The 15,775-nt window shown below is 51.7% G+C and overlaps 1 protein-coding gene across 1 annotated transcript; it reads right to left on the bottom strand.

Annotated features, from left to right (window-relative positions):
* Nucleotides 1–489: 489 nt before the first annotated feature.
* Nucleotides 490–13,836, bottom strand: ALAS1 (5'-aminolevulinate synthase 1). The gene is made up of 11 exons (XM_077276927.1): nucleotides 13,699–13,836; nucleotides 11,790–11,999; nucleotides 6,541–6,717; nucleotides 6,066–6,194; nucleotides 5,270–5,492; nucleotides 3,924–4,108; nucleotides 3,634–3,813; nucleotides 2,575–2,739; nucleotides 2,218–2,486; nucleotides 1,498–1,660; nucleotides 490–790 (listed from the first exon to the last, which is right to left on the bottom strand). Exons 2-11 carry the CDS (start codon nucleotides 11,983–11,985, stop codon nucleotides 630–632), a joined length of 1,848 nt encoding a protein of 615 aa, XP_077133042.1. The 5' UTR covers nucleotides 11,986–11,999; nucleotides 13,699–13,836; the 3' UTR covers nucleotides 490–629.
* Nucleotides 13,837–15,775: the final 1,939 nt, after the last annotated feature.

Genomic DNA, 15,775 nt, shown 5'->3' with positions numbered 1-15,775 from the left:
TAGAAATAGATTTAGAAAACTGGTGACGTGTCCAATATTTATTCCACTGTATATAGTGATCCCTTTCGGTCAGTCCTGACGGTTACTCTTGCATTCTCTTATGCACTGGACGATCCCTGCCTCACATTAATGCTCTATTAGTGCATCACAGCCCAGCAACATCTTGAGTTTCCATCTGTCACCAGCTCTGCTTGCAGGCAGCGAATAGGATTATTCTTGGTAACATCGGGCAGGATTCCTCCTGGATGTGCAGCCGTTCTGGGGTCACAGCACTTCCTAAGCTGATGCTCTCAGGTTGTTACATGATCTCTGCTGTTTTGCTCCCAGGTTGGGAGATCACTGCTGCAGACACAGCCCTGACCCAAACCATTAGAGTGTACCGGCGCTGATACAATGTAACAGAATTCTATCTGCGTCAGTCCTCACTGCTGCTCTGCAATCCGTCCATGAATTGTCGATGGCAGACGCCCCCCACACGACGGCGATGTGTAACAGTAAGAAATATAGAGACTTTATTAAAAGACATAGGCAGATACGATACTCCGAGGACAGTGACCACCGTACTATGTAGTGTGCGACATTCAGGACTATAGAGCGGCTCCGCGGCGCCCCCCGGGGTGGGCTCTGTGTTATGCGCTCACAGATACCACTTTGCTTAGACCAGAGAAGTAGGATTTCTCGCGCTCGCTCATCACCTCGAAGTGCAGCGGCTGCCGGCAGAAGTTACACTCGGCGGTGGAGTGCGGCTTCAGGTCCAGACCAACCTCCTTCCAGGTGATCAGCAGCTTCTCTGTGGAGGGAGACAAAAGGAAAAGCTCAGGGATCGATCCCGAGAAGATCTGCAATCAGCCATTGTCTACTCCGCTACGTGCTGAGAGTAAGATCTGACAGCCGGAGTGAAGGTAGGAAGCCCAGAGTAGGGGTCTGGACTGCTGGGACCCCCAGCAAGCAGAGGGGGGTGAGGGTCCGCACTATTCATTGTCTATATGAGCTTTGTGCAGACATCCGACTCATCTCTGGCCATCCCATAAATAATGAATGGAAGTCAAGTATGTGCACCCCCCTCCCCTCACTGGGGGTCCCAGCAGTCAGGTCTCTATGAACAAGGGATACTTTCCGATTTGGGGAATATCCCTTGAATGAAAAAAGGCCAAACCCCACTGTAACCTTATCCCGTACACACAGCTGTAGGTTTGTGACAATGTATCTGTGCAGCACAGATCTGTCTGATCACTACACCGATGCGCCGAGGAGGCCATAAAGCTACAGGTTTTACAGGGTCCTCTGCCCGCTATCACCTCTTATGGCGGAACGCTTTGGTTGCAGTGATACAATGTAACAACTTGTGTCTCGTGCAGATCCAACCAGGAAACCAGTGAGATCTTTCTGCTCTAGGAGTGCAGGTTTCGACAGGACCCACACCCGGCTCATCCCCTCCACCCCTCTGAATAATACTTAGACTTGGGAGGAGCGTGCCTTTAAGACAATAGTACATACCCAAGAAGTAGCTCATCATCTGGGGCGTGTGGTGCGGGGTGGGTGCGATCCGCAGCAGCTCCTCTCCACGTGGGACCGTGGGGTAATTAATGGCCTGGACGTAGATATCGTATTTACTCATCAGCTGGTCGCAGATTTCTGTATTTTTGGCAGCATCAGCAACCTGGAGGCGAAAATGAAACATGATCATCCGATACTCCGGCACAGTCTGATCCCATTCATGCTGGATTAAAGGATTTTAGGTAACATGTTCCCAGCAGCCACCATGGACCTGTGCACTGGGTGCACACTAGAGTTCTGATCCCGGCAGATCGCTAATGCTCAGATATTCTGGATCATCGGACTCCGGACTTTCCCCAATAGTCCGCAATCACCGCTCTCAGTCTTGTGTTAAATTGTATCCTGTAACTGGGATTAGCTGATGAATAAACGGAGAGGCGCCACCCTGGTCACTGAAGTCAGCCTCCCACCACTGCTTCGCCCTGGACACGGTGCCACCCTGGACACGGTAGTCAGCCTCCCACCACTGCTTCGCCCTGGACACGGTGCCAACCTGGACACGGTAGTCAGCCTCCCCCCACTGCTTTGCCCTGGACATGGTGCCACCCTGGACACGGTAGTCAGCCTCCCACCACCGCTCCGCCCTGGACATGGTGCCACCCTGGACACGGTGCTCAGCCTCCTACCACTGCTCCGCCCTGGCAGCCGGCCAGTCCTTACTCTGATAGGGATGATATGGCTGGGGCAATGCACCACGGGGAGCCCGGCGTCCATCAGCATCTGCCGCAGGAGCTTGACGTTGCGCTGGTGCTGGCGCCTCAGGACCTGCCCTTCTTTGCTCTTCAGCACACGGACAGACGCCATGGCTCCGGCCAGCAGCATGGGCGGTAGGGAGGTGGTGAAGATGAAGCCGGCGGCATAGGAGCGGACCGTGTCGATCAGAGCGCTGGTGCTGGCGATGTAACCTCCGACGCAGCCGAACGCTTTGCCTGGAGAAGAGACGCCGAGCGGTGAACTACGAGGATTCACATCAAATCTAGAAGATCTCCGCTTACTGTTAATGAATGGAAGATTTACCCAGAGTGCCGGAGATCATATCCATCTTACTCATGACTCCATCACGATCTCCGATCCCCCCGCCCCGGGCACCATATAACCCGACTGCGTGCACTTCATCCACAAACGTGATTGCTCCGTATTCGTGCGCCACGTCGCACAGCTCCTCCAGGGGGCAGACGGCGCCTGCAACAGTCAATCATTAACTCATCAGAATAGACATCGATACAAGGAACAAAGGATTCATAAGAAGTTTTACACTCAATCAGAAGACGGCAGATCATGGCGACAAGTCTGCAATATCGCCACCAAGTATTTACCCAAAACACACCCCTCCCCGAGCGACATGGCGCACACAGAGGCAATAGAGAATGTCCCCAGAAAGTTAATCATCTTCCCTCCCTGCATAACATAAAACCTCCGACCTGCAGGATCCTACACTGAGCTCAAGATGCTGCCCTTCCAGTCGCTGGGACCCCAGGATCCCAAGAACAAAAGTCTTAAAGTGGTAGTAAGCATGTGTGAACCCTGCGCCATTCACGGAGAACAGCGGGGGGGGCTCCATTTATATAATACATGGGAGGGGGGCATAAGTTGGGGTGGTCGTAGCAGCCAGAGCCTCCAGCAATCAGTAATGTCTATGGGATAACACCTTTAATAAAATAAATATAAAGGCAACTGTGTAACCGACTTTAATTTCTTACCAATGCAGTATCACTGCTTGCTGTCAGTGAACGTTAAGCTCTCTAGGTCAGATTTTCCTGCACAAATACGATGTTGCATTTGCATCCAGTTTAGACAATGCAGTCAGTGATGCGGCTCTGGACTCACAGCTGATACAATGTATCAGTGTAAGCAAAGTATCTGGCAGGATGGGAGAGATCTGTGCCGTGTCGCTTGTCTACATTGATACATTGTAACAAACGTATTTGCTCCAGATGTGATTAAGCCCATCTGTTTCCATTCACTGACAGCCAGCAGAGGTCCTGAAAATTGGGAAGAACTGAAAAAAAGTTTGTTAGAAAGTTACAAAGTTTTTCTTTCATGCTGGTGAAGCCGCACTACACTCCGCACACTCACCATCCATGGAATGGACGGTCTCGAAGGCCACGATCTTGGGGGTGGAGGGGTCGGAGTTCTTCAGCAGCTCCCGCAGGTGAGCCACGTCGTTGTGGCGGAAGATGTACTTGGGCACACGGCTGTTGCGGATCCCCTGGATCATGGAGGCGTGATTCCCAGAGTCCGAGTAGATCTCACAACCTAGAAGATCAGGAGTTAAAGCCGCACAGTCCTATAAGCTGTTCTGAAGCTGCGCATGCTGGGACTTGTAGTCCACACACCACCAGTCCGGCAGATCCTCCCTCACTTACCGGGTAACATCTTAGCCAGGGTGAAGAGCGTGGAGTCGTTCGCCACGAAACACGAGGAGAAGAGCAGCGCCGCGTCTTTACCGTGCAGGTCGGCCAACTCGTGCTCCAGATCCACGTGGAATTTACTCGTGCCCGAGATGTTCCTGGTGCCGCCCGCTCCGGCCCCGTGATATTTCAGGGTCTCACTATAGGAATACACAAGAGCAAATTCTTCTTAAAGGGGAAGTGCATACAGCAATCTCTGTGGGGCAACATTGCACAGGCATCATGTAATGGTTTGCATAACTGCGATGTGTCGCCCTGCGGCTGCGGAAGCTTCCTCCTACTACTACTTGTAACATACGGAGGAAGAACTAATGGTAAAAGGAGTCAATATTCTGGATATACGGTATTGCTTCACCTGTGGCCCAACAGCTGTTGTGAAACTACCACTCCCAACATGCAAAAACACAATGCTGATACATTGGAGGAGAAGGAGGTGAAGTAGGAGGAGGAGTGGGCGAGTAGAGGTCAATCAGCCACAAGTGAGAAGGTGAACATCCAGTATAGATCGTGTACATAGGAGACGGATCTCCGCACAAAGGGCCAATTCCAGATCTATTCTAATCCCCGGATCACAGGGGCAGCGGGTCCCTTACACAGAGCTCGGCTTCCATCTGGGTCACGGCACCTCAGAAGCCTGAACATTGTGTCCACGTGACAATGGCCGACGTCACAACACACCGGCTCCATTATAAAAGGACGTTATCCAACCAGGGGAGGAACGTGGACCGAAACATGAGAAATACAAGAGGCAACGTGACCCAGATCAGGACATAATCACCTCGTTATCGCTCCTTTATCCCATGTGAATGGAGGAAGTGTAATTATGTTCTATACCATACAGCCTGGGATTAGCCCAGCACATAATGGGGGCCGTACTCCTGGGCCCCCCGGGGAATCGACCTACATTCTAGGTTATAGGTCACACGGGGGAGACGAGGGGCCGCAGAGACGATCACCGACACGTAATGAAGTCAGGGTCTTAACACATTTGGGCTCACTAATAGGTCAGGGGACTTTGTTGTTTTGGGTCACTGTTTCCAAGTGTAGAATGTCTGCAGTGATACATTGTATCCAGGCCATCAGATAGAAGGCGAGCGCTCGGCAGCCTCCTGCACCCACACAGGATAAATGCAGCGCCGGCCGGACACGTGCCCCGAGGATCTACTCTAACGGGACAGGAGTGCCCCAGTCTGACAACCAGTACCCGGTTCTGACAACCATGTCTGCTCCCAGCATTCAGATCCTGACTGATCCGTTTTCACAGGTCACCCCCTTTAAGAAATGGGTAAATCAAAACTCACACGACCGCTCCGACCACTTCTGGATGGCGGCTCATCCCCAGGTAATCGTTGCTGCACCAGACCGACACAGACTTCTTACTGACCAGCGAGTCAGAGTAGTCGTCGGCCATGGGAAAGACCTGAGCGCGGCGGTTGACGGTCTTGAACACGCGGTAGGTGTGGTCGCTTTTTTTTTCTTCGATTTTTTTCTCAAAGAAGTGGTCGTATTGGAAAGTGCGCACGGCTGAGAAGAAAAAAAAAATATATATATATATTACATGAATGCAAAGATTCCACAGAGAAGTGCTGTACCGGCCGCCGGGGTCTCGTTCACCGCGATCGCAGCCGTGCCGGGCTCGTCTTACCAGACGTACATAGTGACAGGTACAGAAAGATCAGGAGTATTTATACTGAGGAGTAGTTACATATTATTTCTAGATTCATGGTTTCCATTCCTCAGGATGCAGCCTGCAGTGTAAAGCATGGAGGATTTCAATCACCTTTTACATCACTTGTAGCGGATCTTATTTAATATAATTTACAGGGTGTAACTATAATAGGTGAAGGTTGTAATCGGAGCCTGGAGGGGCCCATATGTAGAGACTATTACCATTAATGATCTACAATAGTTGGGGGTCCGGTTTGAGACTTTGCCCTGGGGCCCACAAGCTTCAGGTGACACATCTGTATACAGAGGGAGGTTTATTACACACTGGATGGACAATCCTGACCACACAGCCATGACGGCCCCCATTCTTTACACTGCAGGCCACATCCTGAGAACTGAGGCAGCGAGGAGCGCAGGACGGACAGTTACATTTTGGCATGTTATCCTGCAGGAGGTGAGACACCAGCTCGGGCTTCTGGAATTGCTCCAGGACCCTCATCTTCCTCTCCGGCTTCGGATCAGATATGGCCGGCTCCTCGACAGGCAACGACTTCTGGTCTGAAAACGTAGAATTCAGGAATGTTGGTCAAACAAGAAAATCCAACGACAGAACGGCAAGAAGAATAGCGGGAGCCGAGCCCATGGGGGAGGGGAGTCTGGAGCGTAATAGTCACACCTTCATTACAAGCAGGGAGCTGCCGAGGAGCCAAGAGGCGAAGAAGCAGCCGCGACCACTACATATGCTGGATTATAATGGGGGCGACCATACCGCATCCTGACTGGGGAGGGGGCGGCCACAGCGCGTCCCGATGGGAGCGGTAATTGCAGCATATTGATAATTACCCCCTTTTCTTAGGAAAGCTAATAAGCAGCTGTCTACAATGGCAGGAGGTGCAGAACATACCTTTCCTGCGGCTCCGCACTTCACGCACGTCCTCCTGCAGAGCGAGGCTGGCCTTGCGGAGCACGCTGCTGCTCTCCTGGCTCAGCTCTCCAGCCAGGAAGGGGCACTTGGACGCGCTCTGGTCGACCGGCGCCGGGGACGCGGGGCAGGAGGCGGCCGCTGCCGGAGGCTTCGGATCTGGAGAGAAGAAATACAAATATTCTGCTTTATAAGAAGCTGTGTTAGTAATAAATGTCTGATCGTCCGGCATCGTGAGATCCGAGAGGTGCCGGATTACCGGGCGATCAGAGGAGGCTACACCCCTCACTGCGCAGCGGATTTATCAGGTCATTGGCCGCAGGATTAAATGGAATCTTACTGAATAAAGTCTCAACCTTAATAAAACATTTGTTACATCACAGAATGACAAAGCAAATTAAGATCTGGCAGAACAGAACATTCCGGAACACAAACATGAACATAAACTCGAAACCTTGATTCACCCCAGCGCAGGAGCAGCAGAGTTCAGAGATTAGGCCGAGCCAAGGAGAGGCCGGTCTGTGCCGCACCTCCCGGGTCTGTGCCGCACCTCCCGGGTCTGTGCCGCACCTCCCGGGTCTGTGCCGCACCTCCCGGGTCTGACCCGTCCTCAGGACAGAGGGATCTGTGCCAGCAAACTCCGCTCACCCCGCGCCGACAGCACGGAGTCCTAGAACAAGTGCCGGATTATCAGATGCCGGATTACAAGAGTGACAGCTCATGCAGACGTCTCTGCTAATCGGTCTGAGCAGGGGCTGGTAGTGGAGGGACCGAAGCACGACAGCCTCAGTATTTCTATGCCGGGGTCGGGAGAGTCGCGGACAGTCCTGGTATCACGGTCAGAAATCGGATTAGGATCTACATGAGCCCAACACTAATGTTTGTGACCCACCATCCAATAATCAGGAGGGTCTGATAATCCGGCACGCGGCCGCAGTGGCTGGTAACTTGTTAAAGTGACAATTTTGCATTCACACAAATGACTTATGTGGTTCCTCCTTTGGAAATCTCAATCAGGTCACTGACGCCAGATTAAAGGAATTTTACATAATGAGACATTTCTATGGCTATTACATCCGGTAATCCGGCACATGACCAGCAACAAGTTCAGACGTAGAATCTTCAGCCCCGGATAATCACAAGATGAAGACACGAGTGCGGATCCAGAACCCAAGATCCCAGCAGCAGCATAGCCCCCGGGAGGAAGGAGGGTGCGGGCCCCCCAGGAGCTATGTGCACAGCGCGCCCATACAGAACCTCTGCGGCAGCATAGCCCCCGGGAGGAAGGAGGGTGCGGGGCCCCCAGGGGCTATGTGCACAGCGCGCCCATACAGAACCTCTGCGGCAGCATAGCCCCCGGGAGGAAGGAGGGTGCGGGCCCCCCAGGGGCTATGTGCACAGCGCGCCCATACAGAACCTCTGCGGCAGCATAGCCCCCGGGAGGAAGGAGGGTGCGGGCCCCCCAGGAGCTATGTGCACAGCGCGCCCATACAGAACCTCTGCGGCAGCAGGGACAAGATCGCTCTGCCCGGACTGTGGGTCACATTAGTCCATAGCAAGTACTGGTAAACTGACTGAACAGAGAACCAGTCCGAGTTTTTCATACATTTCACCAGCCATTATGCTATCCACATTTCTTGCATCACACATTCATTTGCTTTAGTGGTCACATTAGTCCAGCGGTCCGCAGAGCAGCCGGTCCAGAGCGGAGCGCAGCAGCACACGGCGTCACCGCATTCGTCTGCCCGGGACCTGCCGCTGTCTGCTGCACTGGCGGGAGTAAGGACCGTACAGGAGGACGATTCTTTTCTTTTAAAATTGTGTTATGGCTGTAATGTGTGGGGGCTACAAACGGGGCCTCTAAATAGTAGGTGCTACTAAGGGGAGGCCATGATACAGTGTGGGCTACCATAGAGTGTGGGGGCTACAGTGAGGGGGTTCCATTACACAGTGAGGGGGCATTATACTGTGTATACAGGAGCTGTACAGGGGGAGACTCGGGACATTATTAAATGTAAAGTGGACACTTCTTGTTCTAGGGGAACTCAGGTTACTGTGACTATCAAAGGGGCACACAGGGCAATATTACTTTCACTTGCACCCGGCATTACTATATTATACAGGGGTGCTTTACCAGTTAGAGGGCACAGAGAACCACACAGAAGGTGCAGTAATAGGGACACATACAGCAGCAGCGGCTCAGTATTGGGGTATCAGGGGCAGTAATAGGGACACATACGGCAGCAGCGCTCAGTATTGGGGTATCAGGGGCAGTAATAGGGACACATACGGCAGCAGCGGCTCAGTATTGGGGTATCAGGTGTAGTAATAGGGTCACATACGGCAGCAGCGGCTCAGTATTGGGGTATCAGGTGCAGTAATAGGGACACATACGGCAGCAGCGGCTCAGTATTGAGGTATCAGGTGCAGTAATATGGACACATACTGCAGCAGTGGCTCAGTATTGGGGCATCAGGTGCAGTAATAGGGACACATACGGCAGCAGCGGCTCAGTATTGGGGTATCAGGTGCAGTAATATGGACACATACTGCAGCAGTGGCTCAGTATTGGGGTATCAGGTGCAGTAATAGGGACACATACGGCAGCAGCGGCTCAGTACTGGGATATCAGGTGTAGTAATAGGGACACATAGGGCAGCAGCGGCTCAGTATTGGGGTATCAGGGGCAGTAATAGGGACACATGGCAGCAGCGGCATCAGTATTGGGGTATCAGGTGCAGTAATAGGGACACATACGGCAGCAGCGGCTCAGTACTGGGATATCAGGTGTAGTAATAGGGACACATACGGCAGCAGCGGCTCAGTGTTGGGGTATCAGGGGCAGTAATAGGGACACATACGGCAGCAGCGGCCCAGTATTGGGGTATCAGGTGCAGTAATAGGGACACATACGGCAGCAGAGGCTCAGTACTGGGGTATCAGGAGCAGTAATAGGGACACATACGGCAGCAGCGGCTCAGTATTGGGGTATCAGGTGCAGTAATAGGGACACATACGGCAGCAGCGGCTCAGTATTGGGGTATCAGGTGCAGTAATAGGGACACATACGGCAGCAGCGGCTCAGTATTGGGGTATCAGGTGCAGTAATAGGGACACATACGGCAGCAGCGGCTCAGTATTGGGGTATCAGGTGCAGTAATAGGGACACATACGGCAGCAGCAGCGGCTCAGTATTGGGGTATCAGGGGCAGTAATAGGGACACATACGGCAGCAGCGGCTCAGTATTGGGGTATCAGGTGCAGTAATAGGGACACATACGGCAGCAGCAGCGGCTCAGTATTGGGGTATCAGGGGCAGTAATAGGGACACATACGGCAGCAGTGGCTCAGTATTGGGGTATCAGGTGCAGTAATAGGGACACATACGGCAGCAGGGGCTCAGTATTGGGGTATCAGGTGCAGTAATAGGGACACATACGGCAGCAGGGGCTCAGTATTGGGGTATCAGGTGCAGTAATAGGGACATACAGCAGCAGGGGCTCAGTATTGGGGTATCAGGGGCAGTAATAGGGACACATACGGCAGCAGAGGCTCAGTATTGGGGTATCAGGGGCAGTAATAGGGACACATGGCAGCAGTGGCTCAGTATTGGGGTATCAGGTGCAGTAATAGGGACACATACGGCAGCAGCGGCTCAGTATTGGGGTATCAGGTGCAGTAATAGGGACACATACGGCAGCAGCGGCTCAGTATTGGGGTATCAGATGCAGTAATAGGGACACATACGGCAGCAGTGGCTCAGTATTGGGGTATCAGGTGCAGTAATAGGGACACATACAGCAGCAGCGGCTCAGTATTGGGGTATCAGGTGCAGTAATAGGGACACATACATCAGCAGCGGCTCAGTATTGGGGTATCAGGAGCAGTAATAGGGACACATACGGCAGCAGCGGCTCAGTATTGGGGTATCAGATGCAGTAATAGGGACACATACGGCAGCAGTGGCTCAGTATTGGGGTATCAGCAGGATGAGGAGTTTGTGCAGGTTGGGAATAGATGGTGATGGGGCTGGAATGTGAGAAGTGAAATGCGTCTTTGCTGTTTTCTCTGCAGTTGAGTCCTGGCTGGAAGAAGTTGTCATGTCGGTCTGGGCCAGATGGAAAAGTGAATGATTCCATCAGAAAGACCGTCAGCGGTAACTGATTATCTGTAACTGTGCTGTGATCTCTTATATGGTCTGTAGGACTGGTATCTACCACTGACCATATGGCGGTAATATCAGTATAGGTCTCTGTACAGTGATTATTTTCAGTAACAGCGCGGTCATCTGCTGAGGTTCTCCTATATCCACCATTAGGGGGCGTCACCATAGTGGTAATCAGGGATACCTGGTTAGGGGCCCAGTGAGAAGTTTTGCCCCCCAGACCCAAACCCCTAGCTACGCCTCTGGATCCCAGATTAAAACAATTTTCTATTTTTTGTATCTTCCGTCAGTCCGGCATTTATAAGACACTGATCTATTGGGATTTCTGGACTGAAATGTTCAATGCTCAGATCCTTCTAAACTGTCAGTCTGGGTAGAAGCAGGAGTCACATTGATTTGCGTTACTTCAGATTACAGGAATTTTATGGATTTAAAACTTTAATCATATCACAACCAATTACAGAAAAGCAGATAACCGCCCCTCCCCCTCGGGTAGATATTTGCCGTCTTGGTTTCGGCAGCTCCAGATCGATAACCTCTGCCGTTCTAATGTGACAACCAGCAGTGATCGCTTGTACGCTCAGTCTGTCAGCGCCATTGTTTTATAGGGTGAAGTGCAACCGAGTCCAAGGCCCAGAGGACAAAGGGCGGACTGATATAAATACATAATATCCATGTACTGAAGGTCAGGGACAATTCCAGAACCCTCGGTGGGGGAGGACCCCTAATAAAAGGGATTGGTGCCTCGCTGCCCAATAATACACTGCGGGGGAGGGGATATTTGCGCACAAGGGTTTATTTTAGAGTGCAAGCTCCGTATGCAGGAATGTCATGTGACCAGCAATGAGCGTTAGGAACACTACCCCCATCAGGCACCCTCACTGTGGGACAGGTAACCACTGACAGCAATGATGGGAACATGACTAATCTGCAATACAAAGGGAATTACCAGTTAGTGGAATATTTTAGGGAATTGCCATTTATGCCTTTGTTCATATAATCTAGGCCCAGTGGTTTAACTACAACTCCCAGCATCCCATACACCCAGGTGACTGCCAGCTCTTACTCTGACCGCTGCTCGACGTCTCCTTGGTCTCCTGGCGGTGCGCAGCGGAGGTGCTCAGCTGGGCGCTGGACAGGGCTCTGGGCGCCATCATCACAGGGCAGTTCTGGGCATAGGAGATTAGAGATTTGCCGGCTTTCTGGAGGAAGGTCTGCGAGACCCTGGAGAGGAAGGGGCAACGGCGGACGATTGCCTCCATGCTGATCACTGGATCTACGAAGAGACGAGAGTCAAGGTCAGCGGCACAGAGCGCAACCAAGAAGAACAGGAAAAAAAAGTGTACGAAAAAAAATAAGTTAAACCAAAAATGTTACATTTGTGAAAAGAGAAATGACGACACAATATCTCTGTTACCAATCAGTGACTACATTTACCTTCACAGAGTAACCACCTGACCTTCTACTTCTCACAGGTGAAGATCCGTAACAACTGCAGCTGTTCTGCACAATCCTTTGTGAGCCGAACACATGGCACAGATCTCCTGCCTGTCCCCTTAGTATGAGATACTTTGTATCAGCATTTACAAGACTACTGCTTGCGGTCAGTGAATGGATACCTCCATCTTTACATCTAGTCATAAAAACGACTTTGCCCGAATTCTCTCAGCTCAGATTGTTACAATGTGTCACTGCAGCCAATAAGAGAAGGAATTAGAGCAAGTTTTATGACTAGGAGTTAATATTGCTGTATCCGTTCATTGACAGCAAGCAGTAGTCTTAGAAACGATGATACAAGGCAGGTTTCATACTGTACCTGAGGTTTCCCACAAATCTTACTTCTTGGCTCCGGGTCACCGTTCATCTGACGACACTTCAGAAACAAACACAGACCGTGAGACCCGAGACCGTGACCTAAACTGCGAATTACTACAATCCGCCCCCCCACACACCCTCCACTTCATCTATTGTAACACAGATAAATATTTACTAAGAAATGTTACAATGTTTCTAATCCTGGCCGGTTATTAACCCTCCATCGTCCAGTACAGATAATCACTGCGGCTCCAGTCGTTACCGAGGTGCGATTATAACAATCCGATATCAGACAGCAACGGCTCCATTGTATCGTGACAACGGCGCCCGGCCAGGATAGTGACAGGGGGGCCGGGGATAGCTCAGGTGGGTGGGGGCCCTCCCTACAAGCAGCACGATGGCTCAGTGGTTAGCACCATACACAGTAACTCAGTGGTTAGCACCATACACAGTGGCTCAGTGGTTAGCACCATACACATTGGCTCAGTGGTTAGCACCATACACAGTGGCTCAGTGGTTAGAACTGCAGCACTGGGGTCCTGGGCTCAAATCCCACCAAGGACAACAGCTACAAGCAGTCTGTATGTTCTCCCCGTGTTTGCGTGGGTTTCCTCCGGGTTCTCCGGTTTCCTCCCACATTCCATAGACCTAATGATCGGGAATGTAGATTGTGAGCCCCATCGGGGACAGCGATGATAATGTGTGCAACCTGTAAAGTGCTGCGGAATATGTTAGCGCTATATAAGATTATTATTATTATTATTATTATTATTATTATTATTATTATTATTATTATTAAAATCATAGGGAAATATATATATATATATATATATATATATATATATATATATATATATTTATTAATCATAATAATTTTTATATAAGATTTATTTTTCCCCTATGATGGGATTTTTGTGCCTTCCCTCCTGGTTTATTGAGGGTGCGCCTGTAGGAATAATAATAATGATGTTATTATTATTATTATTATTATTAAAACAGTAACCTAAAAAAGTCAAGAAAGTGAAGACAAACAGAAACATAAGATAAAGTATGAATTAACAGACTGTAGAACCACCGAGAAGCAGCCACCCGTGGAACTACAAGTCCCAGCACAGCGGCTGCGCCCGGAGGTGTCAGCGGGCAGCGCGGCGGTCACTCACGGTGCTCGGGCGGCGGTACAGGCGCGGTCGGTGCGGGCAGAGGTCTCCGGTCGTCTCTGGCGGAGCCGCAATGTCACCCGGTAATGTAAGGTTTTCCGGCTGATCGCTCCCCGTGCCCTGCGATCTGCGATTGGTGCAAGCTAACGCCCTCCTCCAGGCACCAACCAATCCAGTTACAGTATAACGATGACTGACGTCCTTTTGCAACCAATCAAAATTAATTACATGGCTGACGTAAAAAAATTGTTCTCGTTGTGATCCCGCCCACTTTTTAAAGGGCCACACACGTGTTTCGGTCTCTGCCCCGGTGTCTGGGATTATTCGGTGAAGCTCCGGCCTCAGTACAAATTCCCGGCAGCATTATATGGGAAGAGGGCGTTTTTTTACTTGAATGTAAATATTGTTGTCTAAAAATCATTTTTGTAATTGGGTTTCATTAAACATTTTGCAGTGTTGGCCGCGTATGTCCCCGGGCTGCTGGGTGTATTGTGGGCTGCGTTCACACATGAAGTAATATCACAGGGAATCCACAGAGAAATCTGCACTGAAGCCACGGTCACCTGTGATGGGAGCGGAGGAGACGGGATGTGCCGCTGCCAGGAGCGGAGGAGACGGGATGTGCCACTGCCAGGAGCAGAGGAGACGGGATGTGCCGCTGCCAGGAGCTCAGGAAACAGGATGTGCCGCTGCCAGGAGCGGAGGAGACGGGATGTGCCGCTGCCAGGAGCGGAGGAGACGGGATGTGCCGCTGCCAGGAGCGGAGGAGACGGGATGTGCCACTGCCAGGAGCAGAGGAGACGGGATGTGCCGCTGCCAGGAGCTCAGGAAACAGGATGTGCCGCTGCCAGGAGCGGAGGAGACGGGATGTGCCGCTGCCAGGAGCGGAGGAGACGGGATGTGCCGCTGCCAGGAGCGGAGGAGACGGGATGTGCCACTGCCAGGAGCGGAGGAGACGGGATGTGCCGCTGCCAGGAGCAGAGGAGACGGGATGTGCCGCTGCCAGGAGCGGAGGAGACGGGATGTGCCGCTGCCAGGAGCGGAGGAGACGTGATGTGCCGCTGCCAGGAGCGGAGGAGACGGGATGTGCCGCTGCCAGGAGCGGAGGAGACGGGATGTGCCGCTGCCGGGAGCGGAGGAAACGGGCTGTGCCGCTGCCGGGAGCTGAGGAGACGGGATGTGCCGCTACCAGGAGCGGAGGAGACGGGATGTGCCGCTGCCAGGAGCGGAGGAGACGTGATGTGCCGCTGCCGGGAGCAGAGGAGACGGGATGTGCCGCTGCCGGGAGCGGAGGAGACGGAATGTGCCGCTGCCGGGAGCAGAGGAGACGGGATGTGCCGCTGCCAGGAGCGGAGGAGACGGGATGTGCCGCTGCCGGGAGCGGAGGAGACGGGATGTGCCGCTGCCAGGAGCGGAGGATCCACCACTACAGACTCCTCAGACCACAGGGAAATCTGCAGTAGGATGTGGTGTAGAACAGCAGCCATCACCCGCAGATCGGCCATCACCTGCAGAGCAGCCATAACTGCAGGAAGGACTAATGCGTATGTAGAAAGTGCACAACCGAGGTACAAAAAATATCAAAAACTACTTTATTATCACCAAAGCACAAACATGATTAAAAACCTTTAAAAACAACAATGATAACCCCGATCCATGTACAATAACACATCTATGTGGCCCTAGGACATGATACTGTAGCAGCCTGATAATGGAAACATGACTAATGGAAACACCAAAAAGTTATCATAAGGTCACAACAATCCAGCCGTAAATAATGAAATAACAATTAGGCCAATCTAGTTGGCTGAGTGCTCACACCATGGACCTGGAATGTGGGCGTCCCCACAGGTGTGAGAAAGATAAAGCAATTATCCAGTGAAGTGGGGTCACATACTGTGCCAGGAGGCCGTCCTGAGTCCCTCATGGGTGCAGAATAGCACTATACAGATTGGAGCAAGAGCGCAGAAAAAATGTGTTATAGTGCACAAAGTTATTATCCAATATTAAATACCGGCAATGTCAAATAGATATGCTGCAAAAGAGCCAGGCGGTAATCACAGGGGAGAGCCCATAATGG

The sequence above is a fragment of the Ranitomeya variabilis genome, chromosome 8, assembly GCF_051348905.1.
Source record: "Ranitomeya variabilis isolate aRanVar5 chromosome 8, aRanVar5.hap1, whole genome shotgun sequence".
NCBI classification, from domain to species: domain Eukaryota; kingdom Metazoa; phylum Chordata; class Amphibia; order Anura; family Dendrobatidae; genus Ranitomeya; species Ranitomeya variabilis.
Note: the sequence above shows the minus strand (reverse complement) of the source record. Positions and strands in the feature narration are given on the sequence as shown.